Below are 19,259 nucleotides of genomic sequence, written 5' to 3'. Positions count from 1 at the left end.
AATCCATTATTATTATTATTATTATTATTATTATTATTATTATTATTATTATAACTAAACTCTATATGTGGGAAACACTGATAACTTTCAACCTTATCAAGGAGTGAGCACACACCCTCATGTTAGACCATTTTAATTGAACTGAACTGGAGTCAAGAAATGAACTCATTTTACTGGATGATTTTTAGGTATGTTACTTTTGCTCACAACTTACAGATACTGTAGATTCTGTTTACATGCAATAAATTCCGATAATGAATAATAATTAAAAAACAAAAAATACATAAAATTCTGTGGTCTCACCCTTGCAGGAAGGGCAAAGAACTCATCTTTGATCTTCCTCAAGTCGCTGACTGACAAGATTTTCCTGTTGCCTAAGTCAACAAACTGAACCTCCACTTTTCTTCCTCCTGGATGCCCTACACAGACACACACAGACAAACAGTTACAATAGTGTACAGCAAAAAAATAAATAAAAATGTTTTGCTGAACAAAGGTTTAAGAAAAGGTTGAAGATTAAGTGAAAAAAAAATTATGTATGAAGAAATATCTTCATGAGAAAACAATGGTTCTGCTAGTCGATAACAAGTATTTGCAGCCTGAAAAATTGCATGGCAATCTGCTAACAACCAAAGAATCACAAGTCTTTGGTGCAGCATTTTCTATGCAACTAAGGAAGAGCCAGAAACCACTGCCAGCCATTTTCCTGTAGCAACCGATGCTTAGAACACATCCAATGTGAGATCAATCTTGAGTCATTTTTGCATGATGTTACATGGCAAACCCCAATACCAACAGCCTAAAATGAAAACCCACAACCTCGACAGCCTTAACTAGTAGCATGCACACTTATAATCATTTTCTGTAAATGTTTCCGTTGTTTTAACAAAGCCAAATGCTTACTGACTCAACCGAATAGTTCCAAAGTTTTAACCTAACCAAAATTAACTCCAGTCGAGGATGAGAACCACGGAATTGTTTTTGTTTTGCTAACAAAAATGCTGCTGCTGTTAAATAAACAAGTCTTTCTGATTAACATTCAGTTGTCATTTTTTTAAAACTTGTAACAGTGCATGTTTTAACTATGCAGCTGTTTAACAAATTATGAAAAATAGAAAATGTAGATTTAGCACCATTTTATCTGTTCACCTGCTTTTCAAACACTTATGTCCACTAATTACAGATTACAAAAGCCCAAATAATTTAATGCTGTGTGGGACAGGGTTTAGTACGATTTTCTGCCATTTTACTTGTACAGCTGAGAAGAGGGACATAAACTTATTGGTCTCTCTCTTCTCTTACCAACTGTGTGGTAATGCAACCTGCATTCTAGCAGGCGGACTGTGGAAGCAACACAGTAATATCAAATGAGATATTGGGAAAAGTACTACTTCCTACTACATTATTATATCAGACCACTAAGAAGTGCTAAATAATAGGTATGGTAAACAGGTAAAAACATTTATTCAATCTTTGACATGCTCACCCACACACTTACCTGTCACCTGAGCTCTGTACCACAGCTTATCATCTAAACGGGCAACACAGGATTGTCCAATCACAGGGCAGTAGATGCTGAGCTTGTCTTCTTCAAGCAATGCAAGATCATTGTAGAACTCTTGAAGCTTGGCTGAGAGCAACATGAACTCCATGTTGTCAACCTGGTGGCGATGTTGGAAGATAGATTCAGTTAACCAATAAGTGTGGGAAAAATTCAAAATGCTATCTCTGTCTCTATAAAATAAATCTATCTGATCGAAAAATCACTCATCTTTGGAAAAGAGAGTTTATTACAGAGAAATGGCTCTTTCCAAAATAAAAGCTATACTATCCGCTTCTTCTGGGCTATATTCTCAGCAGCATATTAAACATATCAGGTCCCCCATAAGGAGAATCCTGTGCTAACGGCTGTCTAAATGACTCGGGTAAAGTTTGTAGCATGCGTGTTTGTTGTTTTGGTCTGCTTCCACTTGTCTTTGCACTAGGATGATGTTGGCGTATATGCGCAGTCATATTCGTTGTGTTCCCACTAGTTCTGTCAGCGTTAATCTCATTAAAATTACATTAACGCCATAACGTGGCAAATCTCTGTTAATGAGTTACCGCGGATCGCCCCGTGCGTGGGTCTGGGCGGCATCAACACGTTAACAAGCTAACTGCGCTGACACACTAGTTCCCACCAATAGTTGGGTTGCGGTCACGTGGTTCTGATGACGTGCGGAGGCAGCGCGATTTTTGAGTGGAGGGCGGAAGTAAACATGGAGGACACTGTGGAGAGTCAGGAGAGCAGCTATTGTGCAACTTTAGACCCCGTTTCTCGGGAGAGATATAAACAGATAGTTAAAAAATATATCGGACGTGATCCGTATTCTTTGAAAATGTCCGAATACACCACAGAAGTAAAGGATTTGCCTACTATCGAGGCTGTGGATATCACCAACTACTTGGTCCTCCAGACTTCTTACTACACTAGGCAGCAAATGAAAGCTTTCAAGAGTCTGGAGGCGTACAATTTTTTTGTCAGCGGGTGGGTCCACAACCTTGGAACAAAACGTCTCCGTGATGGATACAGTTTGGTGTTTGCAAGGGTGAGTGTTTGTTCTTATATTGCTTTATCTTAAACACGCTAACAGTTAGCGGTAGCGGCTTTAACGTCAACAAACATGCCACATCCTTAGGACTTCGTTAGAGTGACAGTTGTTTGTTTCAAGGTAAACCATTCTCAGCGGTCTAACGAGACACCTCTGAAGACTTGGGTAATTGCAAAGGAGGATGGAGAAGTGATTGCAGCTCATTGCAATTGTATGGCAGGGTTAGTAGCCTGTTCTCCACTGTCACTAGGCTCAAATCCGGGCTCTCAGCCGTCTGTTGCATATCCAAAATCGCCTCTGCACATCGATGCTGTTCTGCCTTAAGCTTCATTCTTTTCTCTCGTTTGAGAACTGATTCCGATCTGGGTTTTCGTTCGTAGCCGAGATTGACCGTCGGAGCCCAGTCCTCCGACTCTTCGTCATCCAAAGCACTTGGGCAGCCTATAGTCCCAATCAAGTCAATATTAGACTACTAACTTAAAAGCACTAAGTAAACGAGAATTTAACGACAACCTAATGCTAATAAGTTCGTTTGCAAACATAACATTACCTCTGACGAAGTGGTCGCTGCAGACACGGGCATTGGCAGACTCTGCTCCTCCCGACTGTAAACGTAAATTTAAAATCCATTTTTTCCTACGTTTTTCGGTTAGAATTTTCCATTTTTCTCCTCTTCGTTGGGCTATTTTTGGTACCCTAAAATACCGTTTATCAGTTTCTCTGGTCGACCTACTGGAGCATCCGTAAACACAACAGGACATAGGCATTTTGCGTACTGTCTGTCTGTGATTTTGCGCTTATCTTTTTCACTTCCGACCGCCAGTCAAATTTCGCGCTTTACGTCGACGTCACGTCTACGTCAAATGAAACCTAGCTATTGAGCATTGCGTGGCACATCCAACATACTGTTTTACTTTTGTCCATGACGCGCTTACCATCAGGGTCATACTTCACATGAAAACCAAAATAGGTCCAAAGGCCAGATCTGAATGAGGGTGGGGGAGGTTCAATTTTGGGTAGCGTTGAGGCAGTTGGCATGTTGCAACGGGCTTAGCTTCTGTCTTGCTAGCTTGCGCTGCGCTCAGTGGATCTGCACCCAACAGTGCAGATCCACTGAGCGCTCAACACAGACAGCATCGTCAGAAGAAAGTTGATGAAATAAATAAAAAATTTTGTATTGTTCGATACATATGCGTACCGAACCGAAAGCACCATATCGAACGGTTCAATATCGATACGTGTATTGTTGCACCCCTAATAATTTTTCCCCCCCCACGCAATGCAATTTGTGTATTTTTTTTATTTAAATTATATTGCTGGCATCTGGAATTAATTGGAGGACATTACATATTTATTCATGTTCATGTGTAGTACCAGGTTGATGTAGAAGTTAGCAGGGTTGTTGATATGGCACACCATAGCACTGATCTCGCTGTTAATCTTGGGATATACAGGAGGGTAGTACAGCAGAGGCTTCCTGCTCAGCGTCACTGGAGAATAAAACCTATGAGCAGTTTTTGGGAGAAACATAGACAAGTTTAGGCCATTTTCGTGACAGAGCTTCAAAATAAATTTATATTCAGTCCTAATGAATAACATTTAATTCTTATGGGTTTGGGTTATATGACATTTATGGGTACCTGGCTACTTCAATGAAAACAAGATACTCTCTGATAGAGAGGAATACACTGGAGCTGAACTGTTCCACGGGAGCTTTCCGCAGGTCTACCAACAAAGACTCTCGGTCCTGACCCAAAGGCCGCATCTCCACTGCTGCAGAGCCAACCACATTGCGGAATTCAACCTGTGCCTCTTTACTCCAGCCCTTTGTCTGTGCCACACACACACACACACACAGACAATATTTATCCACAATAAAAAATACAACTAACATTTCAAGAAGCAATGAAAAACTAGTATCATCTTTCACTGGGAATAGAACTTTTAATAATAATAATGATAATAAACACTCACTGTTTTCCTTCATTAGAAATATCTCATAAAAAGCATATTTAGGTTCTTTCTTGTACTTTTTGAAATACTGGCACGTGAAACTTAAGAAAAAGGAGCTTTTACTATATCGACCTTCCAAGAAAGTATTCTTCAAAATACAAATTCTATATCCGTCTATAAATTTCCGCAGTCTTACCACATCATAAGGCACCAGGTCCTTGAGTGAACATCTGATGACCATTGGGGCAAAGTGAGCCAAGTCATTTTTTACGGCTCTACCCACTTTTCTCAGCTGGTTGTTCACAGCACTCAGTGAAGCCTCAGTAGCCTCGTCTTCGCTGGTAAATTCATCCAAACAATACAGAATTAACTAAAGCTAAGAACAGACAACTTCAAACATAGTATACTTATGTGCCACTTCTCTGATGAAAAAGAAATGAACAACACACAGAGTCAAAATAATCTTCTACAATGTCCCAGTTTCTTGGGGGAATTGGGGTTCTACGTTTACTGCAGTGCGTGTGTGTGTACCTATTTATGGTGATGCTTTTTGTGAGTCCATGATCAAGGAAGAAAACTCGGATACTAGCCAGCTGGGTGACTGCACAGGTTTTCACAGGCTCTAAAGAGCCTTTCTGCAAGACTTCGACCACTCTAGCCCGACACCAGTGGCCCTCGTTCCACTTTACACAGATCAAGGATTCTGCAGAGAAACCGTAAATCAAAGAAAACAAACAAACAAACATGACGATTTCTATAGCCATTCTGAATTAAAAGTATGGCTTGATGCATTCTCAGTAGAGCACGGCGATATGACCAAAAATATTTATCACGATATACATTTGAAAATTTGCGATAACGATATAACTGATGATATAATTGACACTAGACAAAATACTTTACAACTCCACAACTTTATTAGTCCAAAAAAAAGAAGAACATCAATGTATTTTCACTTAAACAAGCAGCTTTTTTTTAAGCTTTTTTAAGTGCATTAAAGTTATATAAAAATTAACAGTGCAAATGCAAATTCCTTGCCGACAGTTTAACCAAAAGGCATTTCCAGTGGAAACTGGCCAACATATCCTCAGCATAACCATGTATAATATCCACAAAACTTAAAAACGGGTTATACACACACACAATACGGTAATATTATGTTGAAGCGAAGTACGTATCACTCCGCGAGGCGCCTGATTACGGTAACCGTAATGCTCCGACAATCCATCAAGCGGTCCGGCTTCGTAGCTTAGCAAAGTTGTACTGAAACATTTGACAGATTTTCAAGTGCCGTGTAGCACATAAAATCGTTTCCAGGTCAGTAAACACAACCAGAATTCATACATAAGGCACACGAGATTATAAAGGACACTGTCAATTTTCAGAAAAATCAAAGGATTGATTTTAAGTGTGCCGTATTTTCCAAAAAAACAAAACAAAAAAAAAACACGGTAATAACGACGGCCCGCTAGCATGCTCTACCAAAAATAGTGCTTTGTTGTGTATCTGACGGACGAAAGCTAAACCAGTTCCACACCACTGAAGTTGCAGCATTTTTACAAACCAATTCTGGTTCATCCGTTTCATTTAACGATCCACTTTTGCTCTTCTCATTCTGCATCGCCGCCATGTGCGTATGTAAACAAAGGCAATGCGTATGTGTGTTTTACCCATATTCTATCGCGATATTTCATTTTCCTATCGTTGCCCAACATTACACCGGTATTACCGTGAATGGTATGATATGGCCCAGCCCTAATTCTCAGTATATGGAAAACTCAAGCATAATCAAAAAGGGAACAAGGAAGCAAGATAAAAAAAAAATATTGAAAGCTGCCAGTGCAACCCCTCTGCCTACTAGTAGGTGCATTGATGGCATAAATTTGAAAATCCTAGGTGACTTCCGTGAGTTATCACATGCAGATGACCTCCGACCTTGAGGTCGAACTAACTGAGATTTGAACTCATCCAAGATTTTTAAGAGATGCACTAATGGTACCAATTTGAAAATCCAATGTTGCCTCGTTCTCAAATTTTCTCCCAGCTGTTCATTCTCCTGGCAGGGTGACGACATTAGTCTTTTACCACCGAAGTATAATAAAATGATTTGCAATGTATTTTTCTCCACCCAATATCAAACCAATAGTAATTAGTTCACAAATTACAAAATTCCTAAATTATTGCATTAACTGTCAAGTCATTTTTATTCTTACAGTACAAACATTTTCCAAGGGAGCACAATTAAATTCAATGCCACTTTGTTACCTTAACTCATTAACAGTTTACGGAACAATTTACATTATCTAGCTTTGATTAAAAAGTATTCTCATGAACCATTCACTTCATAAATCCTGACACGCTGCTCTCTCCTATATAAGCTCCACACTACTGTCTGAGCATATATTGTTGTTGTTTGCACTAAGGCACGTAAAATGGCATTGTGATAGAAAAACAATATGGCATTCTTATATCGTGTAAAAAATTTATACTGCTATTATTACAAACACTATAATATAGCACCGCTCAAATATGTTTAAACTGAAATGTAAAATTTTCACACAAACCGAAGTGCACACACACACATACACAAACCTGTTTCCACTGTGTCCTTTGCAGTGAAGCTGCAACCATCTCCACTGCAGAGTTGGTTGATTTTGTCTGAAAGGATCTCACTTTCTCTCCTCTCAGCCACAGACTGGACATAGAACTGACTTGGATTCACAATGTGGGTTACCACCACCCACTGTGTGACTGCTAAAAACAGACAACAAATGGTTTGTCTAATTTAGAGCATGTACCAGTTAATTTTAAATGATGTGTGGTAGGACAACTGTTTTTTTGCTGGTTGACATTATGCTTATTGATCTACTTATATTGACTTTATCTTTATAACGATATAACACTATATAACAATTCCTTACCACTTCTCTTAGTAGCAGAGAACTGATGTTTTCTTCTCCTGTTAATTCTTAGTTTGTCACTGGCCAGTTCAGGCCCAGTTGGAGGGAGGGCTACAGGAAACATTTCAAAATAGATTAAAGCTTCTCTTTTGCCTCCATTTTAAGATTCTATTTGGCTCAAACATCATTTAAGAAAATCAATGTAAAGAATGTACTAACAACAAAGCAACACACCTTGTCCCTCATCTAAAAAGTCCTCAATAATCACATCTGGGCTTCCAAGGTCTGAAGCTGAGCTGTGGCGAGAAAGGTTGAACCTGCAACGAGATCTTGGGCTTGGAGAGGAGCCTCGTGATGATGGACTGTTAGCTCTTGGACTCTGCTGGCGCTGCTTTGGTGGGGTGTGGATTTTGTCACTGCGTGGAATACACCTGCTGTTTCTGCCATCTGGACGTTTCAAGTGAGACTTTCTACCAAACCTGCCTGGCTGGTAGCTTTTGGGTGGGGACTGAGCCAGGCTACAACAAATGTCACAAGTTAACATGCCTTCAAAAATTAAAGGCAATACAGATGGCACCAGCAGTGCACTGAAAATTAATGAATCTCTATTGAATCTTCTTTTGCCCATATTTCAGGATATATGTGTACTTACATATGTGTAACCACAATGTGTATATGTTTTAATGCCATATAAATTCTATTTATATTGCACCCAAATCACAACAACAGTTACCTCAAAGGGCTTTGACAACAGAACAACCACGTATTTGAACACAATCCTATTGTAGCACATTACCACCCCTTTACTAATACATTGTGCTGCAAATAAAACTCACAGAGCATTACTACAGTAATGCTTTGCTTTCAAACAGCCAGATTTTCATGTAGGGTTTTAAGTATTCAGCAGTAGTTCTCCAGGCTTTGTGAAGGTTTTTCACAGGTTTTCTTTGAACGTTGTCCACTCTTTGCTTAGTTTCAGCCCAGTCCTTCTACTTGCCTATTTTCAGGGTAAATTTTTTGCTTGAGCAACTTAACATTAAACCTATGAACCAACCATTTAAAAGATAAAAAGAAAGGAAAAAAAGCACCTAACTAAAGAGAGATGAACCAGTGTTGTGTCCATACATAACAGATAGCAGTTAGCAAAGAACCGATTTGAAGTTGTATCTTTAGGGACTTTGTTACCTGTTGAACAATTGTATTTCTTTATTTCTTTAACTGAATCTATGAAAAGAAATGCCAAAGATAACAAGGCAAGTCCTAAAATGCTATTATTGTAAAAATACTATACTACAACCTGGTATAGGGCTGGGCGATATGACCCAAAATTCATATCTCGGTATTTTTTACCTGGATGGCGATATAAGATATACATCTCGATTTTTTTTTTTTAAAGCCATAAGTTAAGAACAAAAAGAGAGTTCTTAGTCACACTGTGTCCCAGATGTCACACAGGCACTTTTATTTACATACAGCGTGGATGTACATGAAGAAATTACTCAAAAATAAATTATCAGCATTTATTAAATAATCATGGTCCATAAATAAAATAAAACAATGTTGTTTTTGTGCATAACAAAAAGCTCACAATTGTGCAGTCAAAATGCAAACTAATAGACGCTGAGCATAACAACAAAGAGACAGATTTCACAGCTGCACCACGTCTCTGAACAGGTGCCATTTGTGGTCCTTATACACACACAGTACGGTAATATTATGTTGAAGCACAGTACGTATCACTCCGCGAGGCTCCTCCTCGGTAGCCGTAATCCTCCGATAATCCATCAAGCGATACAGCTCCGTAGCTTAGCAAAGTCATATTAAAACATTTTTTTGACAGATTGCTGAGCGCTGTGTTCCACATAAAATCGGTTCGCGGTCAGTAAGCACAACCAGAATTCATACATAAGGCGCACTGTCGATTTTTGAGAAAATGAAAGGATTTTAGGCCGTGCAGCCCCTGTGGGCTGCATGTCGTTAGCGCGGTTAGCTCGTTAGCGCGGTTAGCTCGCTAACACGTTGACGCCGTCCAGCCCCACGCACGGAGCGATCCGCGGTAACTCGCTAACGGAGATTTTCCGCTTTCATCTTGTCATTGCCTGCAGGTGAAGCTATGGGGGAGGAGGGGGAGTTGTGTTTAGTGAAGGAGAGGCGAGGCCGAGTAACGCAGCGTAGAGACAAAAGTGGACGAAAGAGGCAAACCTGCGGCTCAACAAGTATAATTATAACGTAACATAGACTATATCGATATAAACGATATTGTCACATCTTATATCTCGCATGAAAATATATCGATATTTTAAAAAAACTCTATATCTCGCCCAGCCCTAACCTGGTATATACCAGGTTGTAGTATAATATGTTCTATGCATCACTGGAGGGACCAAGACATGCGTGAGACCTTAGGAAAAAAAGTGTATAGCAGATGAACAGTATCTGAAAGTCACGTCCTTATAAAATAGGGGGGAAAAAATCCAGCAATTATTTGAAAAAGGACTGGAGAAAGGCATCTAGGCTTCCAGTTCACCCATCTACTGTTCACCAAGGACTCATCAAAAATGGTCTCAGTTGAAGTGTGGGTGTCAAGAACCATTTTTTAAGTGGAGGAAACTGAGAAAAAGCTGGGGTATGCCAAATTAACCAAAAACTGGACAGAAAATCAGCGGCAACAGGTCTATTATAAATGCCACCATCACGTAATACCATTGGGAAAGCTTCTGATTGGCATTTAAAAGCATAACAATAACCCTAAACACATTGCCAGTGTGGAAAAGAATACATTTCAGCCCACCACGAATGAGTCATGAATTTGGCCTGACCAGAGGCAGAATTGACAGAAAGTAGAAGTAAGGCAGCCAAAATCCAAAGAAGAGCTTTGGATGTCTTTCCAGAAGCCTGAAGAACTATTCCTGAAGACTACTTAAAGGTATAACCAGAAAGCTGCCTAGAATAGCTTAGGCAGTGTCAAAGAATAAAGGGGGTTGAACCAAATGTTGACTTTCAAACTCGTTAAAATTGTAGGAACTCAGTTTTGGGCTTACTGTATTTGCACATGTTTACACATCTTAATAAATCTCTGCAACCATTTCCCCATTTTTTCCCTAATAAAAATATTTTTAAAAGATGAAGGGTGACTTAAGACTTGCACAGTTATGTATGGTAAAGTACAAGTTAGTAAGTACAAGACCATTAGCTGTAATTAATGTATATTCTGCATATAGAAGTCTATGGCACAATTCTTTTCTCAACTGCTCAAACAAACAAACAAAAAAGGTAAGACAAATCTTAAATCACTTGAAAGGGAATAATGAATACAAGTGGAAATCTATAAGGGATAAATTAAACACTCACTCTTTTGGGTCGCTGACTTCCATCTTCAAGGACAATGCTAAATTCCCATTCAGACACTCTAACTGGAAAACACAGCTGCAACACATACATAGATATCCCAGTTTTAAAATATGTAGAGATAAAAGTATATCACTCATGCACTCAGACTCCCGCACTTTCCTGCACACATTATTGTTACTATTTTAATATGTCAATATACTATTGGGAAGACAGTAAAGAACTTGTTTCATGTATAAAGGTCATGTCCAAATTCATGGGCTGCATCCTGCTGAGGGGCCTTCGCGGTCTACGTGGGCCAGGTCCTCAGAAGATCTGGTAGGCCGGAAGTAAACGGCTGTGGAATTGGACGGTCTAGCCTTCTGATTATTAAACTCCGCTGTCTCGGTGGAGTTTAATAAACTCAGCCGTCTGCTCCTTGCTATCTAAAATATGACAGGACACTGGCGTAAATTCTCAACCATCTCACACTTCTGTTTGATCAGTTTTCTGTTTGACGTTTATTCAGCTGTGTGAAAACCAAGGAGGAACCCACCCGGGGGATTAATAAACGTTTATTTTATCTAATCTAATAACTTTAATCTCAGCCAAACCGATTTACTCACGAACAAACAAAACACTGAAAAAAGCCAAACAATAACATTTTTAGGTTGTCTAAGTGACTTTTATATTACGTTTAACCTGAGTTGCGAAAGTCCGCGGTGATCTGAAAATGATGTGCCGGGAGTTGTGCCGTTCTCGGCAGCTTCAGTGACCCCTGAGCTCCCGGCTAGCTATCGAGCTGGTGGGTAACATACGTCTCCGAAAACGTTGCCGCACTTTTGCAAATATGCGATGTCTTGATAAACAGAGCAGATATTTGAAGTTTACACACCCACATTCTCACCTGAAAATATGTTAAAAGCTTATTTTGTGACCCAGAAAGATTAATAAGAGTAATTTTAAAACTTAGTAGCGGCCGCCATTGTTGAAAACTGGAATTGGCTGAGCCACGCTATGAATTCTGGGATATGGTGGGCCACGAAGGACACACCCGACCCATCCTTCAAATTAGGGGAAAAGGAGGACGCATTTGTCGGCTACATTCGGAGGAGTCTACGAATTTGGACAGCCTTCGGCGTGTCGCTGTGACGTAATCGGTCAACAAATGCGTCCTCAGGAGGATGCAGCCCATGAATTTGGACACGACCGAAGTGTTCTATATATGTCCCCTACAAACCAAACAATAACAAACCTCATTCCAGTCCCCATGGTAATGCATTTCATATCAATCAACTGGTCATCCACTGGAGCCTGCAGTGTCTCTAATACCTATTATTCAAAGAGAATCAGCATATTTCAGAATTCACTATATTGTCTTCTTTTCTATAAATTATTAAAGCAGCAGGTGAAGTCACATCAATTTGTTACAAATTTTACAGAATTTGACATATACTGTGTGAGGAGGAATCTGTCAGGATGTATGTAAGAATAACAAACACCTTATTTAGTATGCAGTACTGCTCCAAAAAGGGGACACAGCGCACTTTTCTGGCCATCTGCATGGCAATCTCCAATGCCTTTATTCGCTCCTGGATGTGGCGCACTGCTGCTTGGCTGGATGAGAATTTTGTCTCCAGTTCTGTCAGCTGGCTCATCTGTGAGTCTTTCCTGTTTTGTTTTTTTTTAAAGCAAGTAAAAACAACAACAACAAAAAAAACCTAAAGATGTTTCTTGGATGAAAAACCTTAAAAAAAAACCCAAAAAAACAACAACAAAAAATTCTTTTTAAAGAAGTCCAGTCCCCTTCTCTTCAAGCTCTTAAGAAACTCTGATAAACCACTTTTCCAAAGGTGAACACAGGATATCATTACAAAGCCTTTCTATTGAACTACATTTTGAGACTTTAACATCCATACCAGTTTTGAACAGCATGTAAAGCCTTGTCTGCAGCTTGCTTGATCTCCATCTCCAGCCGAGCTACCTCTCTCTTCACTTGTTCTTCCAGACCAGTCGTCAGTGTCTGCACAAATGAAAAACATTTATTTGCAAATCCAACAACAGTCTCAAAGAACATTTTTTGTATTATAATTAATGTTATGTTAAATAACAAACAGTTAGTGATAATATTCTACAACATGTGTTCAGGTTGTTTTTATCTTGTTGTACGACACTGTTAAAATATAAAGGCGGCGTATAAAAGATAAAAAACACAATTTGCCTAAGTTATCATTCAAAGACTTGGGAGCAACACTTAACCCACAAAATCAATGTTAAGGACCTATTGCTAATAAACCTTATTAGTTATGATTTGCTCTATCAGTTGTGAGCTTTTAAGCATTACATTTGTTTTTTCCTTTTTTGGGGGGGGGGGGGGGGGGGGGGGGTCTTTTGCAACTGTCAACTATGAAATCAGTTTCAGGTGTGGTATATAAGAAAGGGATTTTTGGATGTTTTCATTTAAGACAGCTTCCACTTTTAAAAAGACAAGTATGGAATGCAGCTTTTACCTCATGGATGTGCACAAGCTGGGCAAGAGTTTCTGCAGCCTGAGCCAATGCCTCATCTACAGTCTTCTGAATCTTCTCAATATCAGCTGGCTAGAAAAGATCAGCATCAGAAATTTTAATTCAACAATTATTAAATATTTCCCAGTCATTCGTGGTTAGTACTAAAAGCATGTACTAATGAGAATAAATCAAATATTTATGCCAGTAACCTGAGAAAGAAACATGTAGTGCTATGCTTGAATGTCATCTCACATAACATGCTGCATTAACACAGTCAATGTGTCAATGTGCGATGAGAAAACAACTTTCTTTCTCCACTACTAACCTCACCCAAACTTACCTGCTCCATATCAGAGCTGACATGAGTGTCTGTGGATGGTGATGCCTTGTTCTTTTTGCGATTCTTTGATTTGTCACATCTGAGGTTTAAGAAGAGAAATACCAGAAAATTTATCATAACAAGAGTACGCAGAGAGCTCAACTTCATATTTTATGATGTTGTTTTTACAAAATGATGACATCAGCCTTTTATGGCATCATTGTGACATTGTATTGAAGAAAAAAAAACAAAAAAAAAGTGTTGTACAGCTCTCTCCATGCCCTGTCAACCTAGGTACTTATGTCACCTAAGTCCTATTATATTGATGTGAAATTTGAAGATGATCTATTAAAAACTGTGGGTAATATAAAGTTTTTACTGATTTTCACATTTGGTGTGCCCTTCACCTGATTTTCACCAAAATAAATCAGCTTGAACTGGTATTGGTATCTACTGTCACACAAAATTTGAAAATAATATGGTAAATGGCCTGTATTTGTATAGCGCTTTACTAGTCCCTAGGACCCCAAAGCGCTTTACACATCCAGTCATCCACCCATTCACACACTGGTGATGACAAGCTACACTGTAGCCACAGTCACCCTGGGGCACACTGACAGAGGCGCCCCAGGGTGGGGCAACTGAAAACTGTGGGAGCTAGGCTACTAACAACCAGACAAACAAACTGAACTGACAACATACTCCCTCCCTTCAGGGGGAGAATAAAGACTCTCTAATGATACTGTAAAATCTATGGCACATTCATTACATGCAGAGGAGGCAAAATTCTTAACAGCACTGAATTTCCCGGAGGAACCCACCCGAGGGATTAATAAAGTTTCATCTAATCTAGCATTCAACTTCTGATACAGCAGTGGGTTAGCTCAATAGTCAGAGATGCATCTTACCTTTTCATCTTATTCATTTTAGTAGTGTAGATAAGGCCTATGATTCTGCTGTCTTCCTGCAGACCATACACTTGCCCTTCGGGAAGAGTGGACACAACCTGCAGGGAGGATCAATTTGGCTACGTTCACACTGCAGGCGAAAGCGCATCAAATCCGATTTTTTTGACCCTATGCGACCCATATCCGATCATGCTATGACAGTGTGAACGGCGCAAATCCGATATTTTCAAATCCGATCTGGGTCACTTTCGTATGTGGTACTGAATCCGATACATATCCGATGTTTCAGAAAGCGACTGCTGTTTGAACGGTTAAGTCGCATTAAATCCGCCTTTTACGTCACCGACACAAGACTGAAGCCAATTATCAGCGCCCGAGAAGACATCGCGAACGCTTCCTGGCCATCCAGTGTGGATGTCAGTGAAACTGTTGGGAAGACAACGTAAACATTTTATTTGTACTGTATAATCTGCAGATTCTGACAGAAATCTACAGCTATCCTTTGAAGCACCGCTCCTCTCTTAAACGGCAATAAGGATCATTATTAGGTTATTTACATTATTATGTAAATAACAAAATAACTTAAAGCAAAAATTGGGAAACGTAAAGTCCGAAGTCTTTATATTAAGGGCCATCAGTCAAACAATACTGTTTGCTCTGGGTCTAAACAGAGCGCGTTGTGTGTGACATCTTCTTTTGCGCATGCGGGCCGCTTTGAGCGTTCACACTAGAGAGCGTTTGCTGTCGCATTTTATTTGTAGTGTGAACGAGCAGACAAAAAAATCGGATTTGATCAAAAAATCGGAATTGAGCATTAAGACCTGCAGTGTGAACGTAGCCTTTGATAGCTTACAATCACCCTTTGACTTTTTCTGCAATGAAGAACTTTGATGCAAAACCACATCAATAGCAACTGTTGCTGATTTAGCTTGAAAAAAAAAATAAAGAAAAAGCTACTTTCGGTCTGTTCGAACACAATGTGTGTTATGTAAAACTACTAAAATATCCAGTGACATTACAACAGACAACAGCCATGTGTTTCTAGCATTTCTTGCACATCTACACCTACCCTTAAGGAAAGTAATCATTTCACATTTATACGTGAAGTGCTTTACAAATTAATAAGCCACTAATTTAGTAATCTATGATGAAAGTGATCCTTTTAAATTTGCTACTGTCAACAACTGAGTTGCGGCCTCCACTGAATGGAAAGACAATTTTTACCTCACACTCCGGACATCTGATGACACTGTCACATTCAAGAGACTGCAGGCAAAATGTGCAATAGATGTGGCCACATAAAAGCACACGGGGGAGATTGCCGGGGATATCATCCTCTGTAAGAAAAAAGAAAAAAGAAAAAAAAAGGGATAAACTTTGTTTTTGTTCCCTTGATCTTTGATCTTAAAAAGATATATTATCAAAATACAGAGATCTTATCATAACAAAATGTTATCACTGGTTGAATACATTAGTCTGTAATTTACCCAAATTTAGCTTAGTTGTTCTGGACACAGTACTTCAAAAATGAATGAAACAGGAAACATTGTAGTTAAGTTTTTTTAAGACAATGTTTAGCTAAATGACATGCAACTAATCCAGAGGTTAAATATGGACAACTGCAGCTGATTTATGACCTAAAACTTTGTATTGGTCTAAATGAATTTAGAGCTATTCTGTGCTAGGACACACCAACACTTGTAACGTGATCTGGGAGTAATACCAATTTTGACAAACTACGTGTGGTCGACTAAGACAGATACCGAAATATATTTAAAAATCTGATATATCAGCTGATTTTCTTTTTCTGTCAGCTCTGCTCAGCAGGTTGTTGTACTTGTGACATTACACTAGTACAACAACTAGTGTGGCCCTTTTCAACAAAGTTCGAACAAAATTACGTTGCGGATACATATTTTGGTGACGATGAAGTTATTTATGGGCAACGTAGGTCGATTATGACACGTGAAACAACAGCAAATGGAGAGTGAAACATCGCATTGAATATGAAATCAAACGAATTATTATGTATAATAATACTGTTTTTTAAAAAACATAGAAGCTGTATGTGTCATGACCATTACAGTAATGAAATACTGCCAACAGGATTGCAAAGTGCCATCTGGTGGACAAGCTATGCAACACCAACAGTCATAGCATATTTGAAGGGCGTTTCTGTACCGGTTTCTATACCGGTTTTTATAACGCCATATGGAAAACGTAACTACGAACTTTAACTTATTAAAATTTAAAATTTGAGACATGTTTTTCTCTTGTCCCAATTAAAAAAATTTTACGGGCTCGGTCAATATACTTGACAATTTTAGTTCTTTCTTAGGTCGCTACATGACAGAAGAATACACATTCTGAAAAATTCATAAGTTTGCAGTTAGCGGTTTTCGGCAAAGTTTGATATGAACAAATTTGCATAATTAGCTAACTTAGCTAACTGATACCGCTGCTAGCTAGCGAACAGAAGTAAGTTATACCGTCATGTAAGACGGTATAACGTGTGTTAACGAGTATTAAATTGTAAGAAAAACATTTTAAAACCCCTACCAGGAAGCGTGAAGGCCTCCCCACATAACTTGCAAATTGCAGCGCTGTGGTTTTCGCCTCTGTCCATCCTTGTTGAACTGCCTTCCCTAAACTGATTTATCGAGAAGGTTCTCCAGTTTTTCTTTGTCACGTGACGGTGCAGGTGCGTTTACTGCCCAGGCATGTTCATTGCGTCATTGAGTGATGAAACACTTTTATTTACAGAACCGTTATTAATTTACTACATTGCTTTAATGCTCTGTTGCATCAATATCCATTATATAAGACAGGCAGTCACTTTTTAGAGTCATATAGAGTAAATATAAAATAATAATAATAATAATTACAAAGAAGCAAAACGATAGCCAAAAGTAATTGCTAAATAGCGGAAACTTCAATTTTCTTCAAATCATTAGCAGTAAAACCAACCTAGTGCCAAACTTCCTGCCAAATTTTTGTAAAACTATCTACTTAACCCTTATTGTTCCAAGCCTGAGTCAAAATTACCTTACAAGTTCACATCCATTCTAGGAAAAGTAAATATTTATAAAAACTGTATAATTTTGTGAAATCAAATCTAAACCATAGATGAGAAAATAGAGATCGAATTCACTCATTGGCTATTTAATCAGCAACTACTGAAATATAAACCTTAGACATACAATTTGAGGCAATAAGGCTGAAAAATTGAGTCCTGATTTTGTACACGTTTTGTGAACACTTGGGGGCACCAAAGATTAAGGCAGAGTCGTAACGGACGAGTTGGAAAAATATATTCTTGTGTTTGCGCAGATACACTCTTTGACATTCTTTCTTCTTCTTATCTAAAGTAATTTAAAAAGACTGATTATGGAGTGACCATTTGCATTTCACCCTTGTGAATATTCCCATAGATCTGCTCTTATCCCTTTAGTCATCCCTCTAGGTTAAACATTACAGATAAGTGTGTGTCATAGGTGGCAACATTGGGGAGATTTCTCGCTTAATTATAAGGACAAATGCTTGTGTTAAAAAAATTGTACTGATTTAGCATCTTCACTCTGGTCAAGCAAATAATAATCTTATTATATTAAAATAATATGAATTAATTACATGTAGGCTTAAAATTTCTGGTTTATCAAATGCCACTGGGCAGACTCTATTCTTCCTCTCCTGCCTTGTCTTTCTTAGTGAAGTTACCTCATCATCTCCCATCTCTGGTGTGTGTGGATGTTTTGAAAAATGCTTAAATACCCACTGGAAGCTCAGATGTGTTTCACAGGTCTGAATGTACAAACTGCATAAGTTGGAATAATATGAATCTGTATAATTTTGTTTTTAATGTTTTGAATTTCTCACCCATCTCTTGTATTTTCTTTGTATTTTCTCTGTATTTTCTCTCACAATATGTATTCCTCTTATTTGCTGTATTATGTATTCTTTTGTTTTCTCTTGAACCGATTTTCAAGTCTTCACAGCAATTCTAATGGCAGCACTTTGCCCCTTCTTCCATCTGAGCACAGCTGCCAGCAGCACCGCTGCCCGAGGACAATGGCAAGCTACTCAGTGAAGCAGCAGTAACTGGGAGTGACAAGGCAGTGGAGAGCAGAGAGGCAGAGACATCAGATGGTAAAGGTAAATCATCTGGTATGCAACACTGCCAAAATGTAACCTTCAGAGAGTATCCTTCCAGGTCCATTAAGGGCGGAATAAAATGGCAGCGCATGAAGAGGGACTTTTCATCACGAGCTGGCAGGATTCACCTCCAAACAACAACATGAAATACATGTTTTTTATTAGCATAACTCCCACCTCTGTAAGTGTCTGAATTAATGCATCTCCTAACTTTGATCTCAAGTCAAAGCAGATCACCTTTGAGGTGTCACAAGCCTGCAGGGATATAAAAACACCTGGAGTCAGGAGAATATCCAAGATCCAAGATCAGTTAACACTGGCTCAAGGATGTGTAGCACTACAAGTGCATCTGACATAGTGTTTAAATATTGCTTAAATTAAGAAAACAAAAGAGACACTCTAGAAAAGAAAGAAATTGCATTTTTAATGGTCAGTGTTTGTAGTAACTCTGCATTTCTTTGCAAAGTTATTTGTACTTCATTATTTTTCTTTCATTTTACAAGAGTGACCAAAGAAAAATGAAATCTCTTTTTCTTTGAAAGAATCTTTTTTTTCTTTCTTTTTTTTTTACATTGTTTCTTTGTCTGCAAGCAGGTTTT

At 38.7% G+C, this 19,259-nt stretch overlaps 1 protein-coding gene across 1 annotated transcript in view; it reads right to left on the bottom strand.

Moving 5' to 3' along the window:
- rnf17 (ring finger protein 17) overlaps nt 1-17,215 on the bottom strand; it is a 39,178-nt gene extending 21,963 nt beyond the window's left edge. Inside the window, exons 1-18 of the mRNA XM_026144059.2 lie at nt 17,068-17,215; nt 15,733-15,845; nt 14,509-14,606; nt 13,622-13,700; nt 13,282-13,371; nt 12,691-12,794; nt 12,274-12,442; nt 12,027-12,103; nt 10,796-10,870; nt 7,679-7,962; nt 7,466-7,555; nt 7,137-7,298; nt 5,076-5,247; nt 4,741-4,882; nt 4,232-4,422; nt 3,966-4,095; nt 1,499-1,661; nt 304-419 (exon numbers count right to left, since the gene is read on the bottom strand). Coding sequence (XP_025999844.1) covers nt 304-419; nt 1,499-1,661; nt 3,966-4,095; nt 4,232-4,422; nt 4,741-4,882; nt 5,076-5,247; nt 7,137-7,298; nt 7,466-7,555; nt 7,679-7,962; nt 10,796-10,870; nt 12,027-12,103; nt 12,274-12,442; nt 12,691-12,794; nt 13,282-13,371; nt 13,622-13,700; nt 14,509-14,606; nt 15,733-15,845; nt 17,068-17,134 — 2,322 coding nt within the window. The 5' untranslated portion in view covers nt 17,135-17,215. The remainder of the gene's footprint in view (nt 1-303; nt 420-1,498; nt 1,662-3,965; nt 4,096-4,231; nt 4,423-4,740; nt 4,883-5,075; nt 5,248-7,136; nt 7,299-7,465; nt 7,556-7,678; nt 7,963-10,795; nt 10,871-12,026; nt 12,104-12,273; nt 12,443-12,690; nt 12,795-13,281; nt 13,372-13,621; nt 13,701-14,508; nt 14,607-15,732; nt 15,846-17,067) is intronic.
- Nucleotides 17,216-19,259: the final 2,044 nt, after the last annotated feature.

Source organism: Astatotilapia calliptera, chromosome 16 (assembly GCF_964374335.1).
Source record: "Astatotilapia calliptera chromosome 16, fAstCal68.1, whole genome shotgun sequence".
Lineage (NCBI taxonomy): Eukaryota > Metazoa > Chordata > Actinopteri > Cichliformes > Cichlidae > Astatotilapia > Astatotilapia calliptera.
This window is presented reverse-complemented; position numbering and strand designations above follow the sequence as displayed.